The sequence below is a fragment of the Bemisia tabaci genome, chromosome 5 (assembly GCF_918797505.1).
Source record: "Bemisia tabaci chromosome 5, PGI_BMITA_v3".
Taxonomy (NCBI): Eukaryota; Metazoa; Arthropoda; class Insecta; order Hemiptera; family Aleyrodidae; genus Bemisia; species Bemisia tabaci.
The window spans coordinates 5,303,945-5,331,030 of NC_092797.1; the positions used below are offsets into that span (position 1 = coordinate 5,303,945).

General features: G+C 40.4%; 1 protein-coding gene across 4 annotated transcripts in view; it reads left to right on the forward strand.

Moving 5' to 3' along the window:
• The window catches only part of CadN (neural cadherin), a 494,271-nt gene that overhangs the window by 409,640 nt on the left and 57,545 nt on the right, over positions 1-27,086 (forward strand). For all 4 annotated transcript variants that reach the window (XM_019048298.2, XM_019048302.2, XM_019048304.2 and 1 more), the window contains one exon: positions 12,742-12,857. In XM_019048298.2, the coding sequence (XP_018903843.2) occupies positions 12,742-12,857 (116 nt within the window). The remainder of the gene's footprint in view (positions 1-12,741; positions 12,858-27,086) is intronic.

Below are 27,086 nucleotides of genomic sequence, written 5' to 3' on the forward strand. Positions count from 1 at the left end.
TAATCCTTCGGTGACTTTTCTCGCACCACTGTGTGACTTCCCGCCTGTGACCGGAACTGTTTCCGTTGATGTTGTTATAAAATGTTAACATTTTATTGCTCGCAAAGATGTGAAGCTCATAATAACGCCATCTCCTGTAAAATTGCCAGGTCACAGAGAAATCCCTAGGTTTCAAAAACTGTTCTGAATTTTACGATTTCGGAAGAAATGGAGAAACATATGAATGAAACAAGATTTTTGTATTAAATACCTTATTAACATATCAAAAAATTGGGTAATTAACGCATTTGTGACCGTCTACGAGAAAAGAAACACCAGTTCAACCAAAAAGCTCAAAATTGAAATATTAACACCTCTATTTGGAAGATATTTTTACGAACATGTTGACCTATAAAACACTAAATCTGTAACACTGAACCGGACTTTTGAAGACTGCATCTGGAGTGATGTAGTGTTAAGCCTAGGAGTATTAGAGTTTTAGTTGGTCGGACCTGAATGCAATTTTGAGTTCTTTTCCCGTGCAAAAATGAATCGGCTCATTCTGAGGGAAGGTTTTTAAGGAATGGTTTTCCTTAAAAACTTAAATTCAGATTATGACGTATATTTGCAATTCACAGAAAAAATAGTGCTTTGCTCAAGCCTGGTGATTCTTGAAATTGGCCGTCAAGAATTTTTATTTTGTTTTGACTCAAACTGAAGTTTTCTAGGAACAAGAAAAAAATACTATGGTCAAGCCAAAAAAGTGAAAACAAGTAAATCACGTAAAGTGCTGCTTGAATATAGCAGCATCGTATTTGATTCTAGAACAAATATTTTTGGCGGCTCTTATGCATGTTTTTTCCACTGAACTTAATTCCCGCTCAACCATCAAATAAGTCTTTCTTGAAAAATGGACAGTCACATTCAAAGAAGTATATAAATTCACCATTTCATTTTTTCTATTTTAATTACTGTATGTACGTACTTATTTATGAATTTTTTTTTGGTGAAGGGAGGATCTTGATAAAAATTGAAGGGTAAAACAGAGTGTTTTCGCGGCCACTTTGGCATCTGCGAGTGAAAATCGCCTGTTGAGGTATTCCGTCGAGTGACTGAGCAAGAGACTCGGTTCAAAAAGTTGCAGCGTATGGAAAATGAAATAAAACAAATGAATTTCGAGCAAATAAGCAGGGGAGCCGAGCGGGTCCAGAAACAAACGCTCGGATGTTATCCATCATAAGTTAAGCCTCCTGGGTCCAGTCCTTTTATACCCAGCGTTGTCAGATTCCGAACCGAAACGAGCATACCCTATTCAGAATTATTCAATCATTGAAAATTGGTCATGTATCAGCACTGATCGGCATCTATGCCTCTCGGTCCGGTTATGCTGTGAGAAATTTTCCCACCTCACTTCGATTTCAGGCTGAAATGTTTCTCTCTCCAGTGTGCAACTGTTTGCGTGTTTCGTGAACGCGCGTTTTTTCTTATCCTCAATGCAGCACCAGTGCTCTCTTGATTCTAACCGGAAAGCAAGCTAATTCAAGTAAAATAAAGTAATAATCGTTTAAAATAAATCTGTTCTTATAGTCAACTAAGTTCCCCACGTGAAAACTCGCGCATACTTACTTGGTTACGTTTATAGCCCAATTTCAATACACTGATCACAGTAATGATAAACTTTACACTGATTAAGATACTATTTCTTCTCGATTGGTAAATCGAAGCGGGTGGTTGCAGTAGACGAAGGAGGTAAGCAATAGAGAAACTATAACGGCAACCCGCCTGTTAGTCTATCATTTTCCCATCTAGTCTGTAACATTCACCCGTTTCTACCAACAGAATGGAGAATTTGCACAAAAAAATGTTATTGCTTCATCTGAGAGTGCCTAATGAGCTGAGTTCGCAGTATTTTTCATAATTTTTTTCTGACATAGGAAATTGGAAAAAAATAGATTTAAAAGTGAGAAAATGTGCCGCGTTGTGACGTCATCAGGCGGCATTCCCCGTTTAAACACATGTATTTTACCAGATTAGGTTATTTTGTCATATTTTCTCCAATAATTGTATAATCGAAAAACCAAGGATATCCTCGCACTCAATTTTCCTAGCAATATCATTTTAAAGATAAAATTCGCACTAAATTTAAGACACCTGCAACTTCTTTATTACTCCATTTTCCCTTTGCCTGTTTTGTCCATTGCTCTGTCGATCAATTTCAATAATTTCCCCTTTGGATTTGAACTTGGACTCTCTCTCGGATTTTTTCGGAAGAGGACGTTGAAATATTTGATCGGAGGAAATTTGTCAACTTTCGAGTGCTCTTAGGGTGTTTTTTGCTGAGCGTCGCGCCGCGCGGCAAAGCAGAGGCGGGGACATCAACAAATGAAGCTCCGAGATTAAATTTTTCCGAGCGTTTTTTAAAGCCCTGGCTGCGGAATGCGCGGCAGGTGGAAGACGCAAAGTCGGAGGGGCGCAAAGTTATTATTATAGTGAGCCACCCCATCGCGTCCGCATGCTTGCTCATACGCCCGGGCAAATTTTGCGTTCAGCCCCCCCCCCCCCCCCCCCGGCCTGGTTGCAGGAATTGTTTCGGGATCCCTGAAATGTGCTCGCATTCGAGTATACGCTCGGGTCGGACTTGTTACGAAGACAATAACAATTAAAATAACTTGGTTCTGGAATTAATAGTGGAAATAAACATTCGTAAGTTGGCGAAGAGGTTCGCACTTGATTCTGTACTTTTTTCCCCCCTTGGATATTATTCGCATAGATTCATACTAAATCTGAAGCACTGGAAAAAAAACTCGCTTGGATCTTGAGTCCAGACTCCGAAAAACATTGACAAGAAAAAATATTCTTGATTTAATCGGACTTTTTGCTTGAATCAAAAGGAATTTCGCCTAAATCAAGAGGCTCGGCTCTTCGATTCAAGGAAAAATCGGATTGAATTAAGAGTATGTTTTCTTTTCAATGGTATCAAGAGTCTGGGCTCTAGATCTAAGCGACTTTTTTCCAGTGAGGCACCTAGAATGATCAGAAAAAAACACTTTCTAGTTTCAGATAGCTTCTTCATAACTTAAGATGCATAAGTTTTGTACTCAAAGTTGTCCCTTAATCAGCTGTGACCCGTATGGTTTACTTTGTAAGTGAGGAAGGTTTGGGGAGAAGATTCACATAGTGGCATGAAAATAATGATTTCCAAGAAATTTTAGTAAAATTCAACAGTGTCGATTTAGAAGTAGATCCTTGAAAATAATGGAAATTATTTGCTGCTAAATATGATGCCACAAATTTTTGAAAATCTTCCGTTACTTTTACCATACCTAAGACAAGCCTGAGACGTTTTGAATTTAACTGGAAAACTTTATTGTAATCCCTTGAAAACATCTTTTCCCGAAGCTGTTTCGTTAAAGACTATTCGATTTGTAGAAATTGGGTATTTAATGTTGCTGCATTGAAGGCTCTCTTGAAACAATCTTAATTACAATGTGATCCAAATGGGCCCTCTCTAAGGAAAGAAACTAATTGAGGAGCTACTATGCTGCCGTCTGAAGTCAAAAATCCGTATCTCTATTCAACATTTTCCCCCTGAAAAAGTGCTATTTTACAAGAAAAATGACGAATATTCATAATTCATTTTTTCGAATCGACTCCAGCATACCATCAAAAACTCAAAATGTAAAAATGAAGCCTTGTGGCAATTGGGTTCCCTTGTCATAGAGCGGTATGTGTGGAGGTAAAATACAACATTTGCATTGGAGTTACGACGCTTTCGGTGTGGACGACAGCGTAAACACGGCTGTTAAGCAATCAAAGGTAGGTTCCTAAATATCTCCACTCTCCTAAAACCTCAGAAAATGGACCACTAGATAAGGTACGAATTTCAGCATTCTGATACATGTTTCTGAACCAAAATTTTACGTAGAATACGATACGCACAACAAAAATTACCGAAATTAATTCCTTACGAAGATATTTAATGATTCCTAATGCGTGAATTCAAACCACCCGCTCATGAAAACTCAATGGTCTACGTGATTCACATCGCGCGCTAAACGTTATCATGACAGTCTCTGCGATATAAAAATCTGGCAACCTCAATCTTGACGCTTTGGCTCAGTTATAGCAAATTGCTAATAGTTTGAACAACACATGATGGAAAATGAACATTGCTCGATTGAGAAGCTTGCTGAAACCGTTGTAGCGGGCGATTTGACTCACGTAGAGCTTTGAGTTTCTTGTGAGCGGGCAGTTCAAATTCCTCGTAACCAATGTGAAATAAAAACGTTAATATCTTCGTTAGGAGTTGGTTTCCGTAATTTTCGTTGTGTGAATAGTTTTCTACGTGAAATTCTGGTTAAGAAACATGTATCAGATCGCTTAAATTCGTACCTTGTCTAGTGGTCCATTCGTTGGAAATTCAATCCTTAGTATGGGTTAATTTTATGACTTTTGGGACGGAAAAACTTCAAGTTGGAAAACCACTCGGCAACGAGGGATTTTCACTCCTCGCGCGGTGCGGCCAAAACTAGCCAGTGCTCGAGGCCATCCCTCATCCCTGTTGAGAAGTGAATCCACCGTTTCAAAGAGGGCGGAAGTCCCGAAACTCGTGAGCCCTGATGCCCGAACCCACCCACCGAATCCAGGGCTCACTCGTTTTCGGATCTAAGCCTTTTTTAAAATATTCGCACGGGCGCAACGTGAACGTCTGGAGTGATCGTGACGGGCGTGCGAAATAACAGCGGCGAAGCGCGAATGATCGATTATCGATTATCGATATTTCCCCTTAAAGCTATAGCAAAGAATCGATTATGAAGGTTAGACCCTGCTCGTCGATCTTTTTCTATGAGTTTAAATGGCAGATCGATCGATGTATCGCAAAGCACGCCACGCCACTGATAAATGGACGTGTTTCTATCAAACGGAACTATGTGCATTAAGTCATGAGCCCTGAGACCCATAAGAATATACGCATAACAGGGCTCACGTCATAATGCACATAGTTCCGTTTGATAGAAATACGTCCAAATAAAATCGGAGCCCCGAAGCAATCGCTCGCAATATTTCATTTATTTATTCACGAAGTCGATCGAGGCGGGGACGGGGAGGAGGGGAACCGGCTCATAAGGACTTCCTGATCATTTCCAAGTCATTAGACGATCTCCCCTTGGCGAGATTCCCAGACGATGCTTTATGAGCTGCGATCGAAAAATTTGACCCAATTCACGGTTCAGGAGAAAATTTTCGCCTGTGACGATTCGAGACAAGTTCAAATTTTAAGTGGAATTTTTTGACAAATTTCATTTTTTTCGTTTTGTCCAGTCAACGCAGCTTATCTGCTGGAGCAGCAGGGACATTACACATTAAATATCGACGGTGAAACTACCAAACCACGTATCTCGGTTTGCGACGTCGCAGACTTCCTGTCATACTTTATTTTTTAAATGAAAAACTACTTAACATCCAGTCTTGAAAATTTCTGTGATTTTTCCTCTTTGTGCGGAGAAAATTCCGTGAAAATTTCAAGGAATGATATTGATTTGGTCTACTTCAAAAAAATAAAATGTGAGCGTAGATTTTTAAACACCGCAAACGAGATACGTGGTTTGGTAGTTTCACCGTCGATATGAGGTAAACGTATTGAGGTTACACGCGGTTTTGGCGTATTTAACATTCGGACTTTATTTTGCCATGAAGAACTACAATTCCTCACCCACCCGCACCAGCACCTATCAGTAAAAGGGAACGACAGGCGAATTGGAAAAATCTGAAATCGTCAGCTTGTTTATTTCATACTTTCCAATGCGGCGAAGTTGCTGACTCGTTTTTCCCAAAATTGGACGTATTTCTATCAAACGGAACTATGCGTATATTCTTAATAGGTCTTAGGGCTCATGTCTTAATGCACATAGTTCCGTTTGGTAGAAATACGTCCAATGGACCACTAGACAAGGTACGAATTTAAGCGATCTGATACATGTTTCTTAACCAGAATTTCACGTGGAAAACGATTCACACAACGAAAATTACGGAAACCAACTCCTAACGAAGATATTAACGTCTTTATTTCACATTGGTTACGAGGAATTTGAACTGCCCGCTCACAAGAAACTCAAAACTCTACGTGAGTCAAATCGCCCACTACAACGGTTTTAGCAAGCTTCTCAATCGAGCAATGTTCATTTCCCATCATGTGTTGTTCAAACTATTAGCAATTTGCTATAACTGAGCCAAAGCGTCAAGATTAAGGTTGCCAGATTTTTATATCGCAGATATAACATAGCGTGTCATGTCATGATAACGTTTAGCACGCGATGTGAATCACGTAGAGCATTGTGTTTTCATAAGCGGGTGGTTTGAATTCACGCATTAAGAATCATTAAATATCTTCGTAAGGAGTTAATTTCGGTAATTTTCGTTGTGTGCATCGTGTTTTACGTAAAATTTTGGTTAAGAAACATGTATCAAAATGCTGAAATTCGTACCTTATCTAGTGGTCCATTGTCAGTCAGGCGGTATTGTTCATCAGCCCTTGATAAGTTATTACTAACATTAGTCAGAAGTAGTAGTTCCGTATTGCAAGATGATTTAGTCCATTTTAAAGTAAGCATGTTGTAACGTCGATACACACTGAATCAACAACTTTTGTTAGTTTAAATTATTTCCTCTCCTTCATTTTTTAAGCTTTCCTTATGACTAAAGAAAAAAAGCGTAATATTCGCAAACGGTGACAACATTGAAACGTTGATTTTCAAGTCCCTCTAATCAGACGTCGCGTAGAATCTGCGGTGGCTTGACGCAAGTAAGGACTTCTGCGACACCTCTTGCTGGCTCCGTAAGCTGTCGCGCTTTAAGCTCAAAACCTTTTACGTAAATAAAGATAATGAGAACGCTTGTTTTCTTAGAATAAACTAACACACCTAGTCTCCGCGCGGCGAGGGGATTTCAGACGTATTTTTTTCTTCCATTTCCTTAATGAATGAAATATAAAGGTATTTGAGCGGTCAAATTTCGCTTTGTCAACTTTCTGAGCTTTGTGTCGAGTCGGAGAAGTTTTTCTGATTCTTTTTTTTCCGCCGTTGTCATGTAGAACCGTGAGAAAGGAACATCGCACTATAACTCAGTTGGGATTTTTCAAGTTGGCAACTCTCTCCATTTAAATCCATTAAAAATATCTATTTAAGGTGAGCCAACCTCCTTTACCAGTAATCGATTGTTTTACACACATTCATATAGGTCTTTTCAATTCTGAGGTCCCCACGAAATCCTCCTAGTGTTTACTCAGATTTTGATTTTTCTAACGTCTCCGATGAGATTCGATGCATTATCGGTTACCGAAATGCAGGAAATCGATCCATTTCCCACAACTTGGAGGTGGGAGTAAAAAGTCCTCAAAAAATAATTTTTGAAAAATTTTCATCGGAGAAAAAATTCATATTAACCCAGAACACGCTCCTGCAGCCTGGCAGTTTAACCTTGGACTATCTAGTGGTCCGATTGTTGAAATCGATAGACGAAGCTTTAGACAAAGAAGGCAAAAAGGATATGTATGGATCCTATTGGTGGAAGTGGGTGGTTGCAATGGACATGGAAGGTGGGTAATAGACTAACTAAGGGTAACCCACGAAAGACCCTATAGTAGGGTGTGCCTTATTTTTGAGTTTTGCGAAAATCAAGTTGGTCAACCCCTAAAAAGTTTCTATGTAGTCTCTAAATGAACCCCCTAAAAGGAAAAAATTTTAAAAAAATTTTAACCCGTGCCTCAAAGGGCCTAAAGGGCCTAAATCCAAAATTCAAAAATTTTGGCAAGCGACATATCAATTCTGAAGGAAAATCGCAAGTTACGATCCTTTGGACGGAAATTTCGTCGGTTTTGGCGTATCTTGAAGCGTAAGGTCACAAACGGCCCAATGACGACGCGAGGCCATGGGCCGGCGCGGCGGCGGGGCGCGCCGCGCCGGCCGCTGAGCGCGCGCGCAGGGTTGCGCATGGCAACATTGCAGCGGCACAGAGGACTGGACAGCGGGGCGGGAGGGGGATATCCGGTGGAAAAGCATCCTAATTTTCTATCCATAATGAAAATGCATTTTACTATTTCAATATAGATGAGACAATATGAGCCATACTAGAAAATGAAAAAAGTGACAATTAGTTAGCTCCAATAAATTAGGAGCGTAAGTGGGGAAAATTTGCCTTAACTACAGAACAACCCTGAAAATTTCCGGGAAATGAAAGCTGCTATTGTCAACATACCTGTTGATTATCAAAACAGAAAGTTCGTAGCCACCGGAAGTACCGGAAACCCAGTGGTTTACTGATTGAAAAGATAGGTATGAGCGATGTTGTCAAATACCCTTACGCCCTTTACGCGATCAAATGCGGTTTGTGTTAATTTAATTGGCAAAGTTAAAGAAAAATTTGACGAGCGAAAATTGCCCTTAATTCGGGAAGTGCTGCAAGTTTTTTTCCATCATGTGAAGTGTTTGAACATGAGTGTAAATGACAGTGCATGGGCAACCTCCCATCTAGTGATTCCGATTTGGATTGAAAAATGCAGAATCCCAGTTATAAAAAGTGTCCATGTTTTTGAAAAAATTTTACATTTTTATGAAGAGTGGAGGCGCGTGTCGAAAAATGCTAGCCGTCGATCGCTGGCTCAAGTGAGTTTGGAGACTGATTTTACGGCAAAAGTCGACGTGCTATTTGACATTGCTTTAAGCGATGCTCTAGATCTCATGGACAATGAAGAGGATAAATCATTTTTAATTCTTCAGCGAAAACCTGAACGAGAAGGTATCATATCCACCGTGAAGGACACTATTCTCGCAGCACAGGAGAGGAGAACAGACGAGAAGAAAGCTCGCGCCCAGGAGAGACTTTCCAGACAGGATTAAGGGCAATTTTCGCTCGTCAAATTTTTCTTTAACTTTGCCAATTAAATTAACACAAACCGCATTTGATCGCGTAAAGGGCGTAAGGGTATTTGACAACATCGCTCATACCTATCTTTTCAATCAGTAAACCACTGGGTTTCCGGTACTTCCGGTGGCTACGAACTTTCTGTTTTGATAATCAACAGGTATGTTGACAATAGCAGCTTTCATTTCCCGGAAATTTTCAGGGTTGTTCTGTAGTTAAGGCAAATTTTCCCCACTTACGCTCCTAATTTATTGGAGCTAACTAATTGTCACTTTTTTCATTTTCTAGTATGGCTCATATTGTCTCATCTATATTGAAATAGTAAAATGCATTTTCATTATGGATAGAAAATTAGGATGCTTTTCCACCGGATATCCCCCTCCCGCCCCGCTGTCCAGTCCTCTGTGCCGCTGCAATGTTGCCATGCGCAACCCTGCGCGCGCGCTCAGCGGCCGGCGCGGCGCGCCCCGCCGCCGCGCCGGCCCATGGCCTCGCGTCGTCATTGGGCCGTTTGTGACCTTACGCTTCAAGATACGCCAAAACCGACGAAATTTCCGTCCAAAGGATCGTAACTTGCGATTTTCCTTCAGAATTGATATGTCGCTTGCCAAAATTTTTGAATTTTGGATTTAGGCCCTTTAGGCCCTTTGAGGCACGGGTTAAAATTTTTTTAAAATTTTTTCCTTTTAGGGGGTTCATTTAGAGACTACATAGAAACTTTTTAGGGGTTGACCAACTTGATTTTCGCAAAACTCAAAAATAAGGCACACCCTACCTATAGTTAGTCCATCATTTCCCTCTTGGGCTGTAAGAACCACCCATTTCAAGCAATAGGATCGCTCCTTACTCCCTTTGTCTTCTTTGTTTATCAATTTCAACAATCAGCCCGCTGTATGTATTAATATACACCGAGAAAAAGCTATGGCTTATAAACCAATTAGTGGTTCATAGGGAACACCCTCAATAGTTGTATATGAACAAATGATTATGGGTCTGTGAACCATACTGTGGTAGCTTGTACCATCGTATGGTATATATACCATAACTAAGGTATATTTACTATTATACGTTGCCTTCACTACTATTAGTGGTGTTCCATATGTACCACTAATTGGTTTATAAGCCGTAGATTTTTCTCCGTGTATATCTTATCCACCAAAGGCTTACGAATATCCCGGATTTTGCTTGAACTTGATCTCTAGGTAACGCGAGAAAGGCGGATTTCATCCCTTCCGACATGACTACATTGAAGGGATCGGTCGGTTCCGGGCTATTAAAAGGCTCGTATAAGGGCTACGAGTCTCAAGTGACCGCACGGCCGAATCGGCCGGGGAAAAAAACCCCCAGCGAGAGCGGACAAAACCTCAAAAGTTTCCTGGACTTAAACTCGGGCATCAAACACAACAGCGGGGAAAAAGTTGTCCGAGGGACGAAAAAAAAAAGTTTATCCATTCATCACAAAGCGGGCAGGCTGTGGATACACCTAATCCATTATTCCCGTTCGGTTACGGTTGCAACAAAACCTCTGAAATGCGCGGGGGAAAGGGAGGGGGGGGGGGGGGGAGCTCGCGGACAAGCACGCAGAAGTTGGGAGTCGCATCGTTTCAAGTGTCCTGCCCGTGCCCGACGAATCATTATTTGATGACAAATGTGCTTTTTTAAATTATAAACATGCGGGAGCCGGGACGTGTGTTGCGAGCCCTGAGTGATCGTTGCGTTTCCGAATCGTCGAGTTCCGCGCACAGCGGATAGGAGCCGCAAGCCTCATCAGTTGATGCCTAATTTGACGGGGCACTTTATTTTTTTACAAGATAACGTTTCTGCGGATTCCTTTGAAAAATTCTAGGAGTTTTCTTCGTTCCATGCTAAAAATTCACCGTCTAGTGGTTTTCAGAAGCGGATCTTCGTAAAACAGACGGCTAAGATGCCGGGGCAATTGAACCGGGAAATGCGGAAACCGCTAAAGTCAATTTTTCCAGTCTGAATTTTTAAAGTTAATAATACTTTTAAAGAGTTGATATAACCATAAAAGTGATGAAAGGACTCGTTTTGGGATTGAGGAAACCCGAAGACGAGTTTTAACGCCACTTTCGTGGTTGCAACCAACTCCGAAAAGTATTATTAACTCAAAAAAACTTAAGACTGGAAAAATGGACCCTAGCGGTTTCCGCACGTCCCAATTCAATTTAATTTTTTACGTGAGAGCGTTTTTGCGGATTTCTTCGAAAATTTCAGGTGATTTACTTCGATCTATGCCGAAAATTTGCTTCCAGGACTTTATGTCCACCTACTTTTCGTCCATTAAATAAATGTCCACCGCTATTTATGTCCACTAAACATTAAGTCCAGTCTATATTAAGTCCACATGATTTAATGTCCAACCATGAATATGTCCAAAATTGTCCAAATTGTGGACATGTTATGTCCACATTTTTTTCTTCTCATTTAAATGACAGGAACCACCTCAAATATAAATGCATACTACTACTACCTTCATTCTTAAAAAACATTTCATTCATGAATCAAGTCATGAAAGAGAACAGACTCTAAGAGCAGATAAAAACATATGTTCATGTGTACTTTGTACGGATATGATAAGATGAAACCCGAAGCGGGAGCCTAGGAAACGCTCCAATGCCAAATTAAACATTTTTCAGTAACAGATGCCGTCAAAATTGAAAGTGTTCTTTAACTAGTTATTTCGTGCGTCTTCAATCTCGTAGGATACTTTGCAACGCCTCTGACGCGAAATAGTTGCTTAAAGCGTTGCGGCGCGGCAGGCAACCAGCGTGACACGCGCATAGGCGCCTACAAACCTAACAGGATACTTCACGCGTTGCGCAATGCGTGAAGTATCCCATTAGGTTTGGAGGCGCCAGTGCGCGTTCTGCGCTGCTAACACGCCGCTCCGCTTTGTGTTGGGCTCTAATATCTAAACTCGCGGAGTCAGCGTTTTTCAACTCATGATTTTGAAATGTTTGCACTCTCTGCATTGATTATTCCCTTTTAAACTGATGAAAAAGAAATACGTACTACTGGAAAATATAATGTGTTTTTTGTAAATATAAGAGTAGTTCCGTGTCAAAGTTAGTTTTTTTCCTCTTTTATTAATTTTTGTATAGTTTCTTTCATCACAACTACGACTCATGGAGATTCATATCGATTCCATTGCTTGAAAAAGGTTTTACAAATATTTACCACGTATTAAAAATGTAAATGTTTTTAAAATGAAGTAATCAATTTCATTAAAAAAAAGAATGTACCTTTAAGGCATATTTTATATCGGAAATTTCAAGGATAAAAATGAAACCAAGTATTTACCAAAGACAATTTGAAAAGATGAATCAAAACAAGAAATTAACGTTTCATTTAAAATATGAGTTACGATAACAACACCTTATTCTCTCTTAATTTTCTCATTTCGATATTGACAGTACAATTTTACACACGGACAAAAGTATAACGCTTGAATTTGATTTTAGTGGACGTTTAAGTAATGGACTTAACAATAGTGTGGGCTTTAGAACTGTGGACGTAAAAATTGTGGACGAAAGAAAAGTCTGTGGACGTAAAAAAAGTGGACATAAAGTCCATGTACCGAAAATTCACTGATGAGGAGTTTTCAGAAGCGGTTCTTCATAAAATCGACGCCTAAGATGAACTTTTAGCTGGAAGTTGAAAGTGAAGCAAGCATCGGCATGCAAAATTTGCTCGATTTATCTGTGTCTTCTCGATATGGAATCGCTTCAAGAGAGAATTTCATGTCGGTATCTGCTTTGTATTGCTTCGAAAATAAAGTTTTCAGAATTGAGGATTAACATTGCTCTCTGTTTCTGTTCGCAGCGTCCCGAATTCGGTACGAGATCACAAGCGGGAACATCGGAGGTGCCTTTGCCGTCAAGAACATGACAGGAGCCATCTACGTGGCCGGAGCATTGGATTATGAGACCAAGAAAAGGGTGAGTTTTGCCTCTTGCTTTTTCATCCCCCATGCCCCTGCCACCCCCTCCCCACTCGTTCGCAATCTGCAGCCGTCATTTTTCAACTTAACCTTCTGCATTTATTTCCAGGATCTTCTCGTCATGCGAATTATGAAATGGAAGAAGCCGGAACGGTGTTTCGCTAAGATTTTGGTTTTTTTTCTGGATATTTAGCAACACTGCTTTTCTTCAATTTATGAGAATGCAAAGCGATCGATATTTATTAACGCTGGCTTTCTAATATGTTATCGATTGACATTTCTTCTGCGCCAAGGATAAACGCTGTATGAGCCTTCAGACGCCGACATTTTTCCTTCTTTAAATAATTAATGTACTGGGAAAATTGTGTATATTTTTCTTCAAATTTTTCAGACAATTCCGTTCGCAATTGAATCTAAAACAGCTGATGGTTCCAAGGAAAAATATCCATATATTTCCTCAAAATACTTGTTTTCTTCGGAAAAATTTAGCAACTTTCTAATGCTCATTCGATGTTTTTCCTTATAGCACGGCAGAGCCGTCAAATCTCATTTTTTGTGCAGTCAAAAAGGTTAAAATAGAAATAAAAAGAATTGCTCTTATGCCCTGTCGCATAAATGTACATACGTACAAACGCCAAAAATAATAAGCAAAATTTGCACTAAAAGGCAATTCTATTTATTATTATTTTAACAATCGATTTTTTGCAACGGGTCGATAGAAGGAAAACAGTGTTGCTTTCCAATATTTTTCCGTTTCTTAAAAAAATGATTTTCTCGCACTTTGCCAGACCCGTCAACTTACAACTCGTTTTTTCCAAAATTACAAAATTATTCTGCACAGCCTATTCTCATTGGATGCTTCATCATCTTCATGTCCATGCTAATTCTACAGCATGTCTTGTAGAATCCTGTCATTTGCAGGGTTATAATGAACGCGTCATCCGCTTAAATGCAACCCTCAACGTAGTAATTATTAGCTGAATACATAATTGACTTTACTTTAAAATCAATTGTTCGATTGTCTTAATAGGCTTGTGCCTGAATTTCGATAAAATACTGGAATTTCGTATCTGCTCAATTGTATCAATGATTGCCGTCCCTCAGCGAAACACCGTTATGCTAATTACACTCAACTTGTCTTATGTCTCTTTGTAAATGGATCGATTTGATGACCTACATATTACATTTAAAAAAGAAAAAATATGTATATATTTTCATATGGTCGCTTTTGAATTAATAGATCCGTTTGACAAAAGCCAAATTATCCGTTAAAAAACAAAAATCAATGCCGTTTTCACTTTAAGGTCATGCCATTGAATCGATTCATTATTCGACGTAATTATGGTGAATGGAATCTCAAGCGAATAAAATCAAAAGGAACTATGCACATGAAATTTGCGTGCCTAATAGTTCCTCTTGATTCAATTAATTCGTACATAGTTCATTTTCACACAAATACGTCTAATTTTTCACATGTCCACTAACTCTAAATTTTTTTCAGGGATCAAGCTTACTTCAAACTGACTTTTGACTTGAAATGGAATGAAATGAAAATTCTTGACTTGAATGAAAATGCATGAAATGTTTGATTAAAGATCCTCAAAAAGTGAACAAGTTTTGAAAGCAAGGAAATTTTAACCCTGACTAAAAAGGCAATGTAAAACGATAGCGCGGCGTGCGTTTTGTATTTCTCGATTTAAAGCCATCCATGCCTTGTTTCAAATTTGAATGGTAGTGCTATCGTATTGTTACAACACCGACTCCGATTTCCACCTTTAAAAGCTCCCGGAATTAAAATGCACATATCGCGGACAAAAGGACACGGAAGAAATTGGAACGGGTATCGAGCCTCAGCGGGTCGGTTGATCGAACCTCAATCGATATATTGTCTTGCTGTGATAGGGTTGTATCGATAAAGATTATTCGATAACGAATACCGAACACTCCAGGCGCTTGGTGATCCGACGGCATCGCGCCGGGTGCCGAGCAAATTAATTAAATTGCATTCTCGCGCGCTGTTGCCAAATTTTATGCATTACGAGATCCCCGTCCTTTTAAATAGGGAATTTTCCTGCCTAATCTGACAGCGGTCTTATTCTAGGACCTGCATTTTAATACCGACTCCGGCTGTAAGGCCAAATCACCGTTCGGCCTCCGGTTCTGCGAAAATCTGCTAACAAGAAAAATCATTGCCATGCTACGAAGAAAACGCCATATGAACACCCGAATGTTGCCAAGTTTCCTTTGACAAAGTACGGATTTTGGAGATTGTTCCTTTAAATTTTCGAAAATTTTAGATAAAATTGCAAATGAAATTCACTGGAAAACTGGGGGGAAAATACTCAAAAGTTTCTTTGAAAATTCTTGTTTTTCGAAGTAAATTTGGCAACGTCTCAAGATTTTTACGGCGTTCTTCTTTAGCTTGCCTGAAGAGCTCTTCGTGTTGAAAAAACCGTGTAACCTTGCTAGATTTTTATTCAGTGTTCTTATATTCGTTGCTTCAATGCAAAAAAAATCAAGAGCGAAATCTGATTGCATCACACTTCGTCGGCTTAAAATCATGATTTGACAGTTTAACTAGCCGCCGTTTTCGACGGCAGATGAAAGTCGTAAGCTCCATCTAATTTTTCGTCATGAGAATCGGTCGAATTCCAACCAATTTGCGGAGTGCTCACCGCCCCTCCCCCCCCCCCCCCTCCACTGAACGTTCGGACGTTCGTTCAACAGTGCATAGGACACCACCATCCTCCTCCTCACCCCCAGAAACCGTACCCCATACTCCTCTCGATTCACCCCTCCATCGTGTTCACGATTCAAATACCTCCCCGGCCGTCCGAGTCGCAAATCGAGGGCAAGGTTGCCTGGTTGACGATAAAATACAAATATTCTGTCGTCGTAAGGAAGAACGCCGCATGAGCCTTCACACGTTCCCAAATTTCCTCCGACAAATCAAGAATTTTCTGGAAAATGTGTAAGTATTATTTCATCCAATTTTTCAGAGAATTTTATTCGAAATTTGATCTAAATAGTCTGAAAATGACAAGGAAAAATATTTTTAACTTCCTTTAAATATAAATATTTTCTAAAAGGAACTTTGACAACATTCTAATGCTCAGACGGCATTTTTTCTTAGCACGACACAGTGGATCGAGATAATCAGAGAGGTTGGACATGCAATTTTTGACTAAAACTGCAAATTTTGATGTTTAGGCCGTCACATTTTAAATTTCAAGGGGTGCTTCAAGTACAAAATTTCACGAGGAAACCAATGAGTCCACTTTTACAACCTCAAAGTTTTGTATAAACGAGATTATGACCGTTTAAATTCTCCATATTTTGTTCGATCTCTCCTATTGACTCGATCCACCGTGCGGCTGTAGTTTACATAGGTTTAAATGGGAAAAATTGAGCTTTATCTGGCATCAATGATGGAGGGATACAAGGGACAGTATTCCGACAGTGTTGCGCCCTCGAGGGGGAAACGAGAACCTTCGGCGAGCTTTTTTGAGCTTTGGAGCTTTAAGAAAAGCGAGTCCATCGGGCGAGCGGTGGCATTGGCGGACTCGAGCATCCTCGTGGAAAATTGAGTTTCCTTTGTGCGAATGTGTGTCCTCGAGATTCCTTTGGAGCGTGTAATTATGTTACTCTCATCGCACGAGCTCTCCTGATTGGGAGGGAGGAAAAATTAAAATTATGAAAGCTATGTTTTGTCAGTAGCATATAGCGGGGAACAAAACGAAACTGGCTCCGAAGCAATAACACGGTCTGTTGGACGTCCGTGAGGATTGATTTGAGGACTTTCGGATCGAAGTCTGCAGAATTCACCATAGCAATTAATGATGGAAAAAAGAAGTTTGGTTTGACTGATCGGGGAGTGGTCCGACATCTTTCGAACAATTCGCTTCGCCGATGTGAATTTTTGGTTTATGTATGTACATCAGAGGTTGTTTGGAGCCTCTGCTCTAACAATCGAAATAATGTTATCAGTCGAGGCAAAAGGGTAACTTCAAACTGCGAGGATAACCAATCGATGGCGAAACTTTCAACGTATCTTGGTTTGCAAAGTTACTGACTTCCTATCATACTTAATTTTTTAAGCGAGGAACTGCTCAACGTAAACTCTACACAAATGCCATGATTTTTCCTCCATGCGTGAAATACACGCTGAAAAAACTTCTAGGAATGATGTTGATACACTCTCCTTCAAACACGGCGTGGCGTCCTTTCAGATTCATCGATTGATCTTTCGTTTAAACCTATGGAAGGGGATCGCAACGAACATCTCCATAATCGATTCTTTATCATTGCTTCAAATGGGGAAACATCGATAATTAATCATTCACGCCTTGCCACTGTATATTAGACATCTAACTTTACACCAGCCACAGACTTCCTTCAGGAAGGCTTTTTGCTCTAAGAGCGGGAATTTTCTCCTTTTTTTTCGTGGATCGTAAAAATCGGTTGTCAATACCGGAATCTAGTTACCGGGAACGTGGCAACATGACAGTGCGCCTGAGCACACAATTGAGCCTGAGTTACTGAAAATAATTAATCGAGTACAGGTAATCCACGTTGTAAATAGGATCACGCTTCAAATTATCGTACCAGGAATACCGCGGGGCTAAATCTACCGTAAACGCAGGCATATACAAAGGTCGTTTGAGTAGGCCAGGAAGTCGTGGAAAATGAAATGCAGTCCCGACAAACAACCCGGAACATTTTTGCAGAATCATTGCCATCAGTCACATACAACTCCAGACCGTGCCGGTATAATTTCGGTCAGCGCAAAACGTGAATTGTCTGTGTGGTTCGCTCCGTTTCCTCAATAAACTGTGATGGCACTGCTAAGCTACGTTTATTTGGACCGATTCACCAGAAAGTACCCGCGTATTTTTGGCTTATTTCGGAAACGACCGAACTTCCATTTGTCTCCCCGTACTATTGAGTGCTTTTACAGTGTGTCCATTTGCTTGGTTCCTTTCGGGGATTAAGCGACCACGGTTTTTGTTATTTCATCGCCACGGAGAGTAGCTTGTGTCAAATTGTGCGATTGATTGAACATTTTTTAGCTTTTCCAAGATGCTTTTGGTTGATTGATGCAGCCCGTCTTGGCAACAGTGCTCGAAAAGTATTTGAAAACACGCAAAACAAGGGCTAATCCTCGGCCAGATTAATCCATGTCATAATGTCCGTGCATTGAGCTCTAGACTTGTTGCCGTTCACTCATTGTTGTCACTTTTTAATCGTTCTAAAAAATCCAGGCGCGGTGTTCCATTCCCTAATGAATATTTGAGTCTAGAATATTGACTGTTCAAGAGAGAAGGCACCTCGGTCCACGGATGCTCTTTCTAGTGATATCAAAGAATAGAATGGTAGGACAAGCCAGGAATCAGTTTTTTTCTGTCGACAGATCAGCGCAGGAAACCCCAAAAATTAGACCAGCGTACCTGAAATACTAATGCACTCTGGAACCCATTTCAATGTCATTTTTACAGAGTTACATCGTGCAGCACAACAGAGAGATAAACCAAGTTAGGTTTGGTTGGGTTAAGCAACTAAACTAACTTCGCGGTGATGCGTAGAGTATCGCGCAATGTTGAAGGCGCGATAGACGTGAGATAAACTAAGTTAGGTTTGGTTGGGTCAAGCAACTAAACTAACTTCGCGGCGATGCGTAGAGTATCGCACAATGTTGAAGGCGCGATATAGACGTGAGCCTCTGTGAATAATTGTCATAATCTTTCGCCACGTTCGTTTAATACCAGCCAAAGCATACTCAGAGTAGTATATCTTTCGCAGGCAAATAATGAAACCAGGCATTTCATCACATGCCTGGGGCAGATAGTATAATAATCATACTTGAATTGAAATTTTGGTTATTTTGCTAATTTTAGGGTGAATAATTTTTAATTCGTGTCGGAAATGATTCACTATAAAAAAGTGCATCATACAATAGTACATGTATCAGATTCATCTCAAAATTTATAGACTGTCATGAAATAAAGAATTTCGTAAATGTTTGCAGTTGAAACATGTGAGGAACATATTGAGTGGAAAATACCGAGAAATTCAGTACATTTCCTACATGTTCACTCTAATAACGTTGAAAACTTGAGAGCCTTCGTCAAAAACATATTAAACTGCGAAAGTTGTCGAAATTTGATTGTCATGATGCATTTGATAAAATACCTGATTCGATTATTTGCTCGCGAAACATCAATATCTCGATTTTGAGTTTTCCAGCATTGAGTTCCCTTTTCCCTTGAACGTTCCTTTCTTGGAAGTCTCACGTAGCAACCTTCTAAAGTCGGTTTTGCGTCTGCTTTTGAATTTAAAGAATTCCTGCGGGGCGATTATTGAAACTGATTGACAAAGCGATAGACAAAGATGACATAGGGGGTATGAAGCAATTCTATTGGTTGAAATGGGTGGTTCTCATCGACTAAGGGGGGAAATGATAGACTAACTGTCGGGTCTCTCGTGGGTTGCCGTTACTTAGTCGATTACCTACCTCCTTTGTCCATTGCAACAACCCGTTTCCACCAATAGGATCCCTCCAAATCCCTTTTGTCGTCTTTGTCTATCGTTTTATCTATCAGTTTCAATAATCGGTCCGCTGGGGCAAAATATGAAAGTTCGAACGGTGACGTTTGGCAGCCGTGTCTCTGCGCCGGATTTTCGCTTTGTATCTCTGCTCGTGATTAATCGTTTGATGGAAATTGTTACTCCGCTCATCGTAACCGAGCCTTTGTTCCGAGTGATGCTTAAAATGATTGTTTTCCGCAAAAGTTGTCCCCTCGGAAATTTGCGGCAGGTATGTGCCTCTTGACTGATAGGAGGCGTTGCCAACTCGTTCGTCCCGAAGAAAAACGGCCCATGAATATTCGGACATTGCAAAATATCCTCGTGCGAAGCACAAATTTTCCTGGAACTGAACTCGTGATTTTTTTTTATCTGAGTCGTTCGCAGAATACCATCCGCAATTTCATATCGTGCTCTTGAATATTTTAGCATGACATTCGCTTAACCTTTCTCCGAATCGGATGTCTCGTTAAAGTTTTGGTAGCACACTGAAAAAAAAAAAAAAAGATTGGTAGAATTTACTATTCCTTCACGCTGTATTTCACACAGCGTGAAGGAATGGTAAATTCTACCAATCTTTTTTTCAGTATACAGTACAGAAGAATCTCGATTTTCTCTCCAGGTATCGCGGACAGTGGCGATTTTGCATATTGGCAACACTGTTTTTCCTCTATTTAAATCCATAAAAAATATCGATTTTAGATGTGGCAAGCTGTCTCACCAAGAATTTTCCATCCAGAGGAAAACGCATTTTCATCTTCGGCAAACCTCAAACTTATCTACCGAATCCGGATTCGCGTTAAACAAGGCTTTCCTGTATTTGAGTGTGCACAGCCCTCGGTTTCAGGACATTTTGTCTACTATTTTTTGTCCGCCCACCTTTTTTGCCCAGTAGTTTACACCCACACGTAAAATATGCAACGTTGACTTGGTCCAAGCGTTATATTTTAGTCGGTATGTAAAATTATATTGACAATATGGAAATGAGAAATTAAGAGAGAAGGAGGTATTGTTATGGTTTCTCATTTTCTAAATGAAATGTTATTACTTTCTCCTTTTGAATCATCTTTTTAAAGTGTCATTGGTGAATATTTGGGTTTTATTTCTATCCTTAAAATATTCGATGCACAATATGCCTTATATGTGTATAGGTACTTTTTTTTTATTTTTTTAATTCTTTCTTTACGAAATTATTACTTCATTTTGAAAACATTTATATTTTTAAAACGTGACAAATATTTGTAAAACCTTTTCCAAGTGACATTGATCTCAATAAGCCGCAGTTGTGCCGACAGAAACTGCAAAAATCAATAAAAGAAGAAAAAAAACCAAGAAGCACGCAATCTTTAGTTTTAACCCATTTGTACATCGATCTATGTCAAATACGTCAAATTTTAAGCGTTTCTTTGCGCGTACACCTCGCTGCAGCACAATGAAAGCACAACATGTAAAAGAAACAATTAAAGTGCTTTGGAAATCATTAAATTTGACACGGAACCACCAATATTCAAAAAACATATCTTATATTATTATTCTCCTTTGATAAATTGATGCATATTTTTCCCCCATTAATTTCACTGAGAATAATCAATGCAGAGTGTGCTAACATTTCAAAATCATGAGTTAAAAAACTCTGACTATGCGAGTATAAATATTAAAGCATAACAGAGCAGAGCGGCGTGCTGTCAGCGCGAGAGGCTCACTGGCGCCTACAAACCTAAGTGGATACTTCACGCATTGCACAATGCTTGAAGTATCCACTAATCGTTGTCGATTTAATGTGTAATTTTCACGGAAAACAGTGTTAGGGGTCATTCCCTATTTTTGAAAACATTTATGTTTTTAAAACGTGACAAATATTTATAAAACCTTTTCCAAGCGACACTGATCTCAATGAGCCGCAGTTGTGCCGACAGAAACTGCAAAAATGAATAAAGGAGGAAAGAAAACCAAGAAGCACGCAATCTTTAGTTTTAACCCATTTGTACATCGATCTTTTAGAATCAAATACGTCAAATTTTGAGCGTTTGGTTGCTCGTACACCTCCATGCAGCACAACAAAAGCCCAAAATGTAAAAGAAAAAATTAAAGTACTTTGAAAATCACTAAATTTGACACGGAACCATCAGTATTTAAAAAACACATCCTATATTATTATTCTCCTTTGATAAATTGATACATATTTTTTCTCATCAATATAAATGAGAATAATCAATGTAGAGTGTGCAAACATTTCAAAATCCTGAGTTAAAAAACGCTGACTATGCGAGTATAAATATCAAAGCCTAACAGAGCGGAGCGGCGTGCTGCCAGCGCGAGAGGCTCACTGGCGCCTACAAACCTAAGTGGATACTTCACGCATTGCACAATGCTTGAAGTATCCACTTAGGTTTGTAGGCGCCAATGCGCGTTTCGTGCTGGCCGACCGCCCGCCATGCGGCGGCGCCTGAAGCAACTATATCACAACAGAGGTGTTGCACAGTAATATACGAAATTGAACGTATTAAGAATGACAGGCATCTTTTGAAAGTACAGATCTTTCCTCGAAAAATAAATCAAGATACTTATCGTACACTGGAAAAATCTAAGAGCCTTTAGCCGTGGCAAATATAGAGGTTTATCCGGTTCAGGTATAACAAGATGGGAAAATCTTGAAAGATAATTAAGTCCTGTTACACCAAAGAGGTGTAGAGAGTTTTAGTGAATTTTGTCTCATGGAATTGACGCTCCCCCATTTTTACCAAAACTCTCAACTATATATTATTCTCTGTTGGACCAAACAGACAAAACAAAAAAACAAGCAAACCCTCATTCTTCCAAGACATTTTACATTTTCAAAAACGTTGTGAGCAATTGTCGTTTGTATTTACATGTGGGCCAATTAACTTTGGGTCTCAACTGGCACTTGGACCAAAACTCCCGTGCCGAAAAAACACGTGGACGTAAATTACTGGAAAAAACAGGTGCGCGGACCATAAATCGTTGACGAAGTGTCCTATAACCCAACCCTCAGTTTTTAAGAAAGGCTGAATATGGACTCCATTTTGCAATTAGAAACTAAAATTTCTAGCTCATTCGTAAAAAACGCATGTGCACATAGACTAATGGTACCTACACTCTTTATTTCTAAACTGAGCCAGAAATCGTCGTTCCTAATCGCAAATTGTGGGCCAATCATTCTACATCTTCAACAATGAGAGGTCTGACACCTTCGGTCAGGAAAGGATTCCATAATTTTCTATGCTGAGCATTCCACTTCTTCTACCCTCCTGAAAGTTAAGTTGAATAATGCCGTGCCAAGCAAGAACGCCGTAAATCCTTCAAGATTTTCCCGTGTTTTTTAGAACTCAACACTGTAAAAAATAAAAACTGTTTCACCCATGCATCTCAAATTTTCTGGTTTAGTTCTTGAGAGTATTTGTAAAAGATTTCTGTAAAAACATTGTCCCAAGGTAGAAAAGTTTTTCTGATATGATACATTGTTTCCAACAAATTTAAATTGGCGTTTACAGCGTTTTTGCGTTGCACGGCAGAATAGGTTAGGTCGTTTCTGCCCGTCGTGAATTTCAGTATCCATTTTTACGTCTTGGGAATTACTGCGTTTCGGTACAGGTGTGTCGACGACCCCAAATCTGAACACAATCCTCGAATCCACAGGCATAGAAAGAAAATCCCGATCCGGAAGGGAGAACCCTTCCCCCCTCCCCCGCGCCTACTAGCAGCATCGGAGATGATTTAAGCCCGGTCCAACCTGGATTCCAAAATGAAACCGATATGCTAAGCAAAAACGCCCTATGCGCCTACGCCCATCTTCAAATTTCTCCCGACGGATCGTGAATTGTATGGAAAAATCGTCAATATTCTTCCTCAAAATTTTTACAGAATTGTTTTCATAATTCAGTCTAATTTTGTTGACCATTTCAAGGGAAAATAACCTTAAAAATTTTCAAAATTCAACATTTTACTGTGGGACGTTTGGCCGGATTTGAATGCTCATACGACGTTCTTAGCACGGCAGTAACCGGCCGGTGGGCAGCAGTAGGGGTTATCGCGATTGTTGGGATTGTCTCAAATCCACCGTTCATCGTCAAAACCGCGCAACTCCCTACGTAACTCTCGGGAGGATGCGCGATTTTTCCGAGACGCACCGGATTTTCGGGGTCCGTTCGGTGGCCGGCGCCGCCATTGAGGCGGCTAATTTATGCAACAGCTATCTATACTCCCCGAAGCTCTGCCGCGCTAGGCAGTAACCGTTTATCTGCAATTGAATTCGTACGGAGCTCAGGCGGTTTCCGCTCAGGGAGTCCCCGGCTTCGGACCCGAGCCCCCGGAATTAATGATTAACTGAGATTTATGCCGCGCTGGCGTCAAGGCGCTCGTCGACAGCGTTGCCGAATTTTACGAGCGTCGCGTGTAAACTGGCTAATTTTTCCGCGAGATTCGGCGACGATGCTTCTTCTCGCTGTGTATCTCATTATCTCGTCATGTAAACAACCCTGCGATTACGACCGGATTACCAGGTTCTGGACCTCTGTTCTGTCTCGCTGAGGAGAAACCTCGTATGAGCATCTGAATGTTGCCTGATTTTCCCTGAGTAAGTAAAATTTTGTAGAAAAGTTATGGATTTTCCCTTTAAATTTTAGAGAATATTTCAAGAGAGAGTTATACTGTTTGGTGCAACACTATTTACGCCCAGTCAGGAAGGCGACTGCAAGTTGCAAAACAATACGGGCGTCGAACTCCTATCTCTATTGTAAAAATTCTAGTTTTCTTACGACTACTGTGATCCTACTTGAAGTCCAAGGGAATCCCTGGGGAGTGCCCTCGGGTTTTTCTCTCCTTCAAATCAATTTCCATAGATTGTTTTCCCAAATGACCTACATCCACTCTCCACTGTGTTTTCTCGAAAGTCTCAGAACGATAATGTCTGGAGGCTACGAATTGATTAAGCAAAACAGCCTCTAAGTAATTGGGATGATTCGTCGTTGGTAGATAACTAGGGGATATCCCTTGGGGCGCGTGTCGCTATGCATGTCAGCACTTAGATACTATCTAATAGATAGTGGTGAGGCATTAATGATCGATTTATCGATATTTCCCCATTTGAATCTATGGTAGAGAATCGATCAAGGTGTGCGTTGCGAACACCCTGTCTATCGATCCTTTTTCATTGGTTGAAATAGCAGATCAATCGATTTATCGCCAAGCACGTCACGCCACTGCGCTTAGATTGTTGAATTGTTATCGAATGCTGACGATCAATTAATGGCGTTGCTAAGATAGGGGTTTATCCATAAATGGGCTTATTTATGATTTACTATGTGCACAGAGTTTGCGTGAGGCATAGTTTTCTTTTAGCATAAATATACGTCCAAGTACGATTCGATAACACAATCGACCCACTGTTATCCGAAAAGGATAGAAATAAGCTCGATAGACCCCCCAGACATGAATGGCATATAATGTTCGTTTAAACGAACTAAGTTTTTATGGTCTCAAAATATTCATTATTATGCTGTATTGAAGAAAAATGACTTATTAACCATCCACCGTTTCTATATTATTCTTGATAAAATGCAAAGTTTCAGGGGTGTCAAAGAAAATTGTGCCCCGTTAGAAAGCTGATGAAGCGTTTCTCCTTAACACGGCAAAGTTCATATAGAAATTTGACGTGTTTTTTCCGAAACGAACTATGTTGCATGCAAGCTGTATGCACATAGTTCCTTTTAGCGTTAATACGTCCAATTCTAGCGAGCTCGCAACCCTGCCCTCCCACACTCCTGGCTTGTCATTCATTTTGATTTCGTGGTGGAGCTCCCCGGTCGAAAACGGTGTTTTTACTCGGCGAATGAAGACCGCAATATTTTAGCAATCCCGTCAAGGTGGTCGCGGAAGAGTCGTCGGATCAAAGCCAACCGGAAACGCCGGGTAAACACAGGAAGTGACTTTTATCCCTCGCCGAGGGGGTGGCTGGGGGGGAGGAGGGGGCCCTTTGAGCTCGGATCCCGCTTTGAAGTCACGAAGAACTCGGCGCCTTCTTCCCCGTGTATGGAAAGGGATGTCCCGACCTCCGGAACAATATTGGCCCACGAGATGAGACGACCCAAACAAAAGAAACAACTCCGCAATCTCGAAAATCGTGCTCAACAGCCCGTTTCGGGTGCGTGTAGTCATAATCGGGAAATATTTGCACGTTTACGGATAGCATTACTCGTTCCAAGTATTTTCAGGGGTGCGAAATTTGGAAATTCCCGAAAGTTAAGGAAGGATTTTCACCCGTTAATCATTTTACAGGTAGTTTTTTATACGAACTATTCGCAGGGGTCCAAAACTCTGAAATGTGAGAAAAGTCAGGGCCAAATTTTCACCTGTTAGTCCGCGGATCCCAAAGCCGGGTCAAATTGACTCTAGGCTTGTTGAAAACACGTGCCATGCGAGGTGTATGGGCTGGTGCTTACATCTGAATCAACGAATCAGACGCCAAATTGAAAAAAATTGAGGGAAAATCGAGTATGAACTCAGCTAGGTAAGAGATAAATAAGGTGAGAGAAACGTAATTGGGCTTCGTCTTTTAACTGTTCTTCCGAATCTGAGCGGCACTTCAGTGACAGCATAGAGCGGAGCATTGAGAGTTCACGCCTCGCGCCATAATGCCTTCAATTTTGCAGACGCAACACGGACATCCGTCAAGCACGAATATTTGTATCTCTGCGCCGTCAACGACTTGCCTCCTTTCCTCCTTTCTTGATTTAAATATCTGTCTGGCCGTGAAGATTTTTCATTGAATGTTACCCGGAAGAATTACGGTTGTTTTAAGAAGAAATGAGGAAATGTCCAGTTATTGTAGAAATAAGTATAGGCTTTATGATTCTGTGCGACCAGGAGAACTTTTATAAAATAGGACATTCAATTTGATATAGAAAAGTGTTTCATATTTCTATTTCCCTCCACTACTGTGGTGGCTCATGCACACCGTCAAGCGGTCAATTGAATGTGACAGATTTTTGAAATGCAACAGTTCAAAAGCTCCGGTGTTGTAAAGCAACGTGAAGAATGTCCTCATACTTTTTTTTCTTTTTTTTCAAAATCAAACTCGTTACTTTTTACTCTTGAAATAAGATTTTAAGAATTTTTCCTCGCATCTCGAAGTTTATGTTCCCAAAAATTGCAAAACATAATATTGGTTTCATTCTTCTTAAAAAAATCCACGTAACCGTGTACATTTTCAACCACCGCAATCAAATTGTGTGTTATGAAACTTCCATCAGCAAAGAATATTCAGGCTCTTGAACTCTGCGTGGCTCGTGTAACTACCTGTGCGAAGATAGAAAGATTTGCGGGAAACAAGTGCATAAGCACACGAGAATATGGAGCATGCATTGCGTGGTTGCCTACCTCGTCATGGCTGCACTACGCATTGCACTCAGGAGAAAAATAGATGAATATTCAATCGGATTTGGAAGCAGTGTCTCCTTGGAAGTGACGTAAATAATCTTCCGTAAGCCCAAATATACAAGGATCGTTACCAGTTACGGAGAGTCAAAGCCTCGGGTCAATATGAGACGCTCACCTCAACCCCTCGTTTTTCCTGTGATCGATGAGAAACTACCTCCTCCCCCCGGTGTACAGCCCCCCCCCCCCCAAA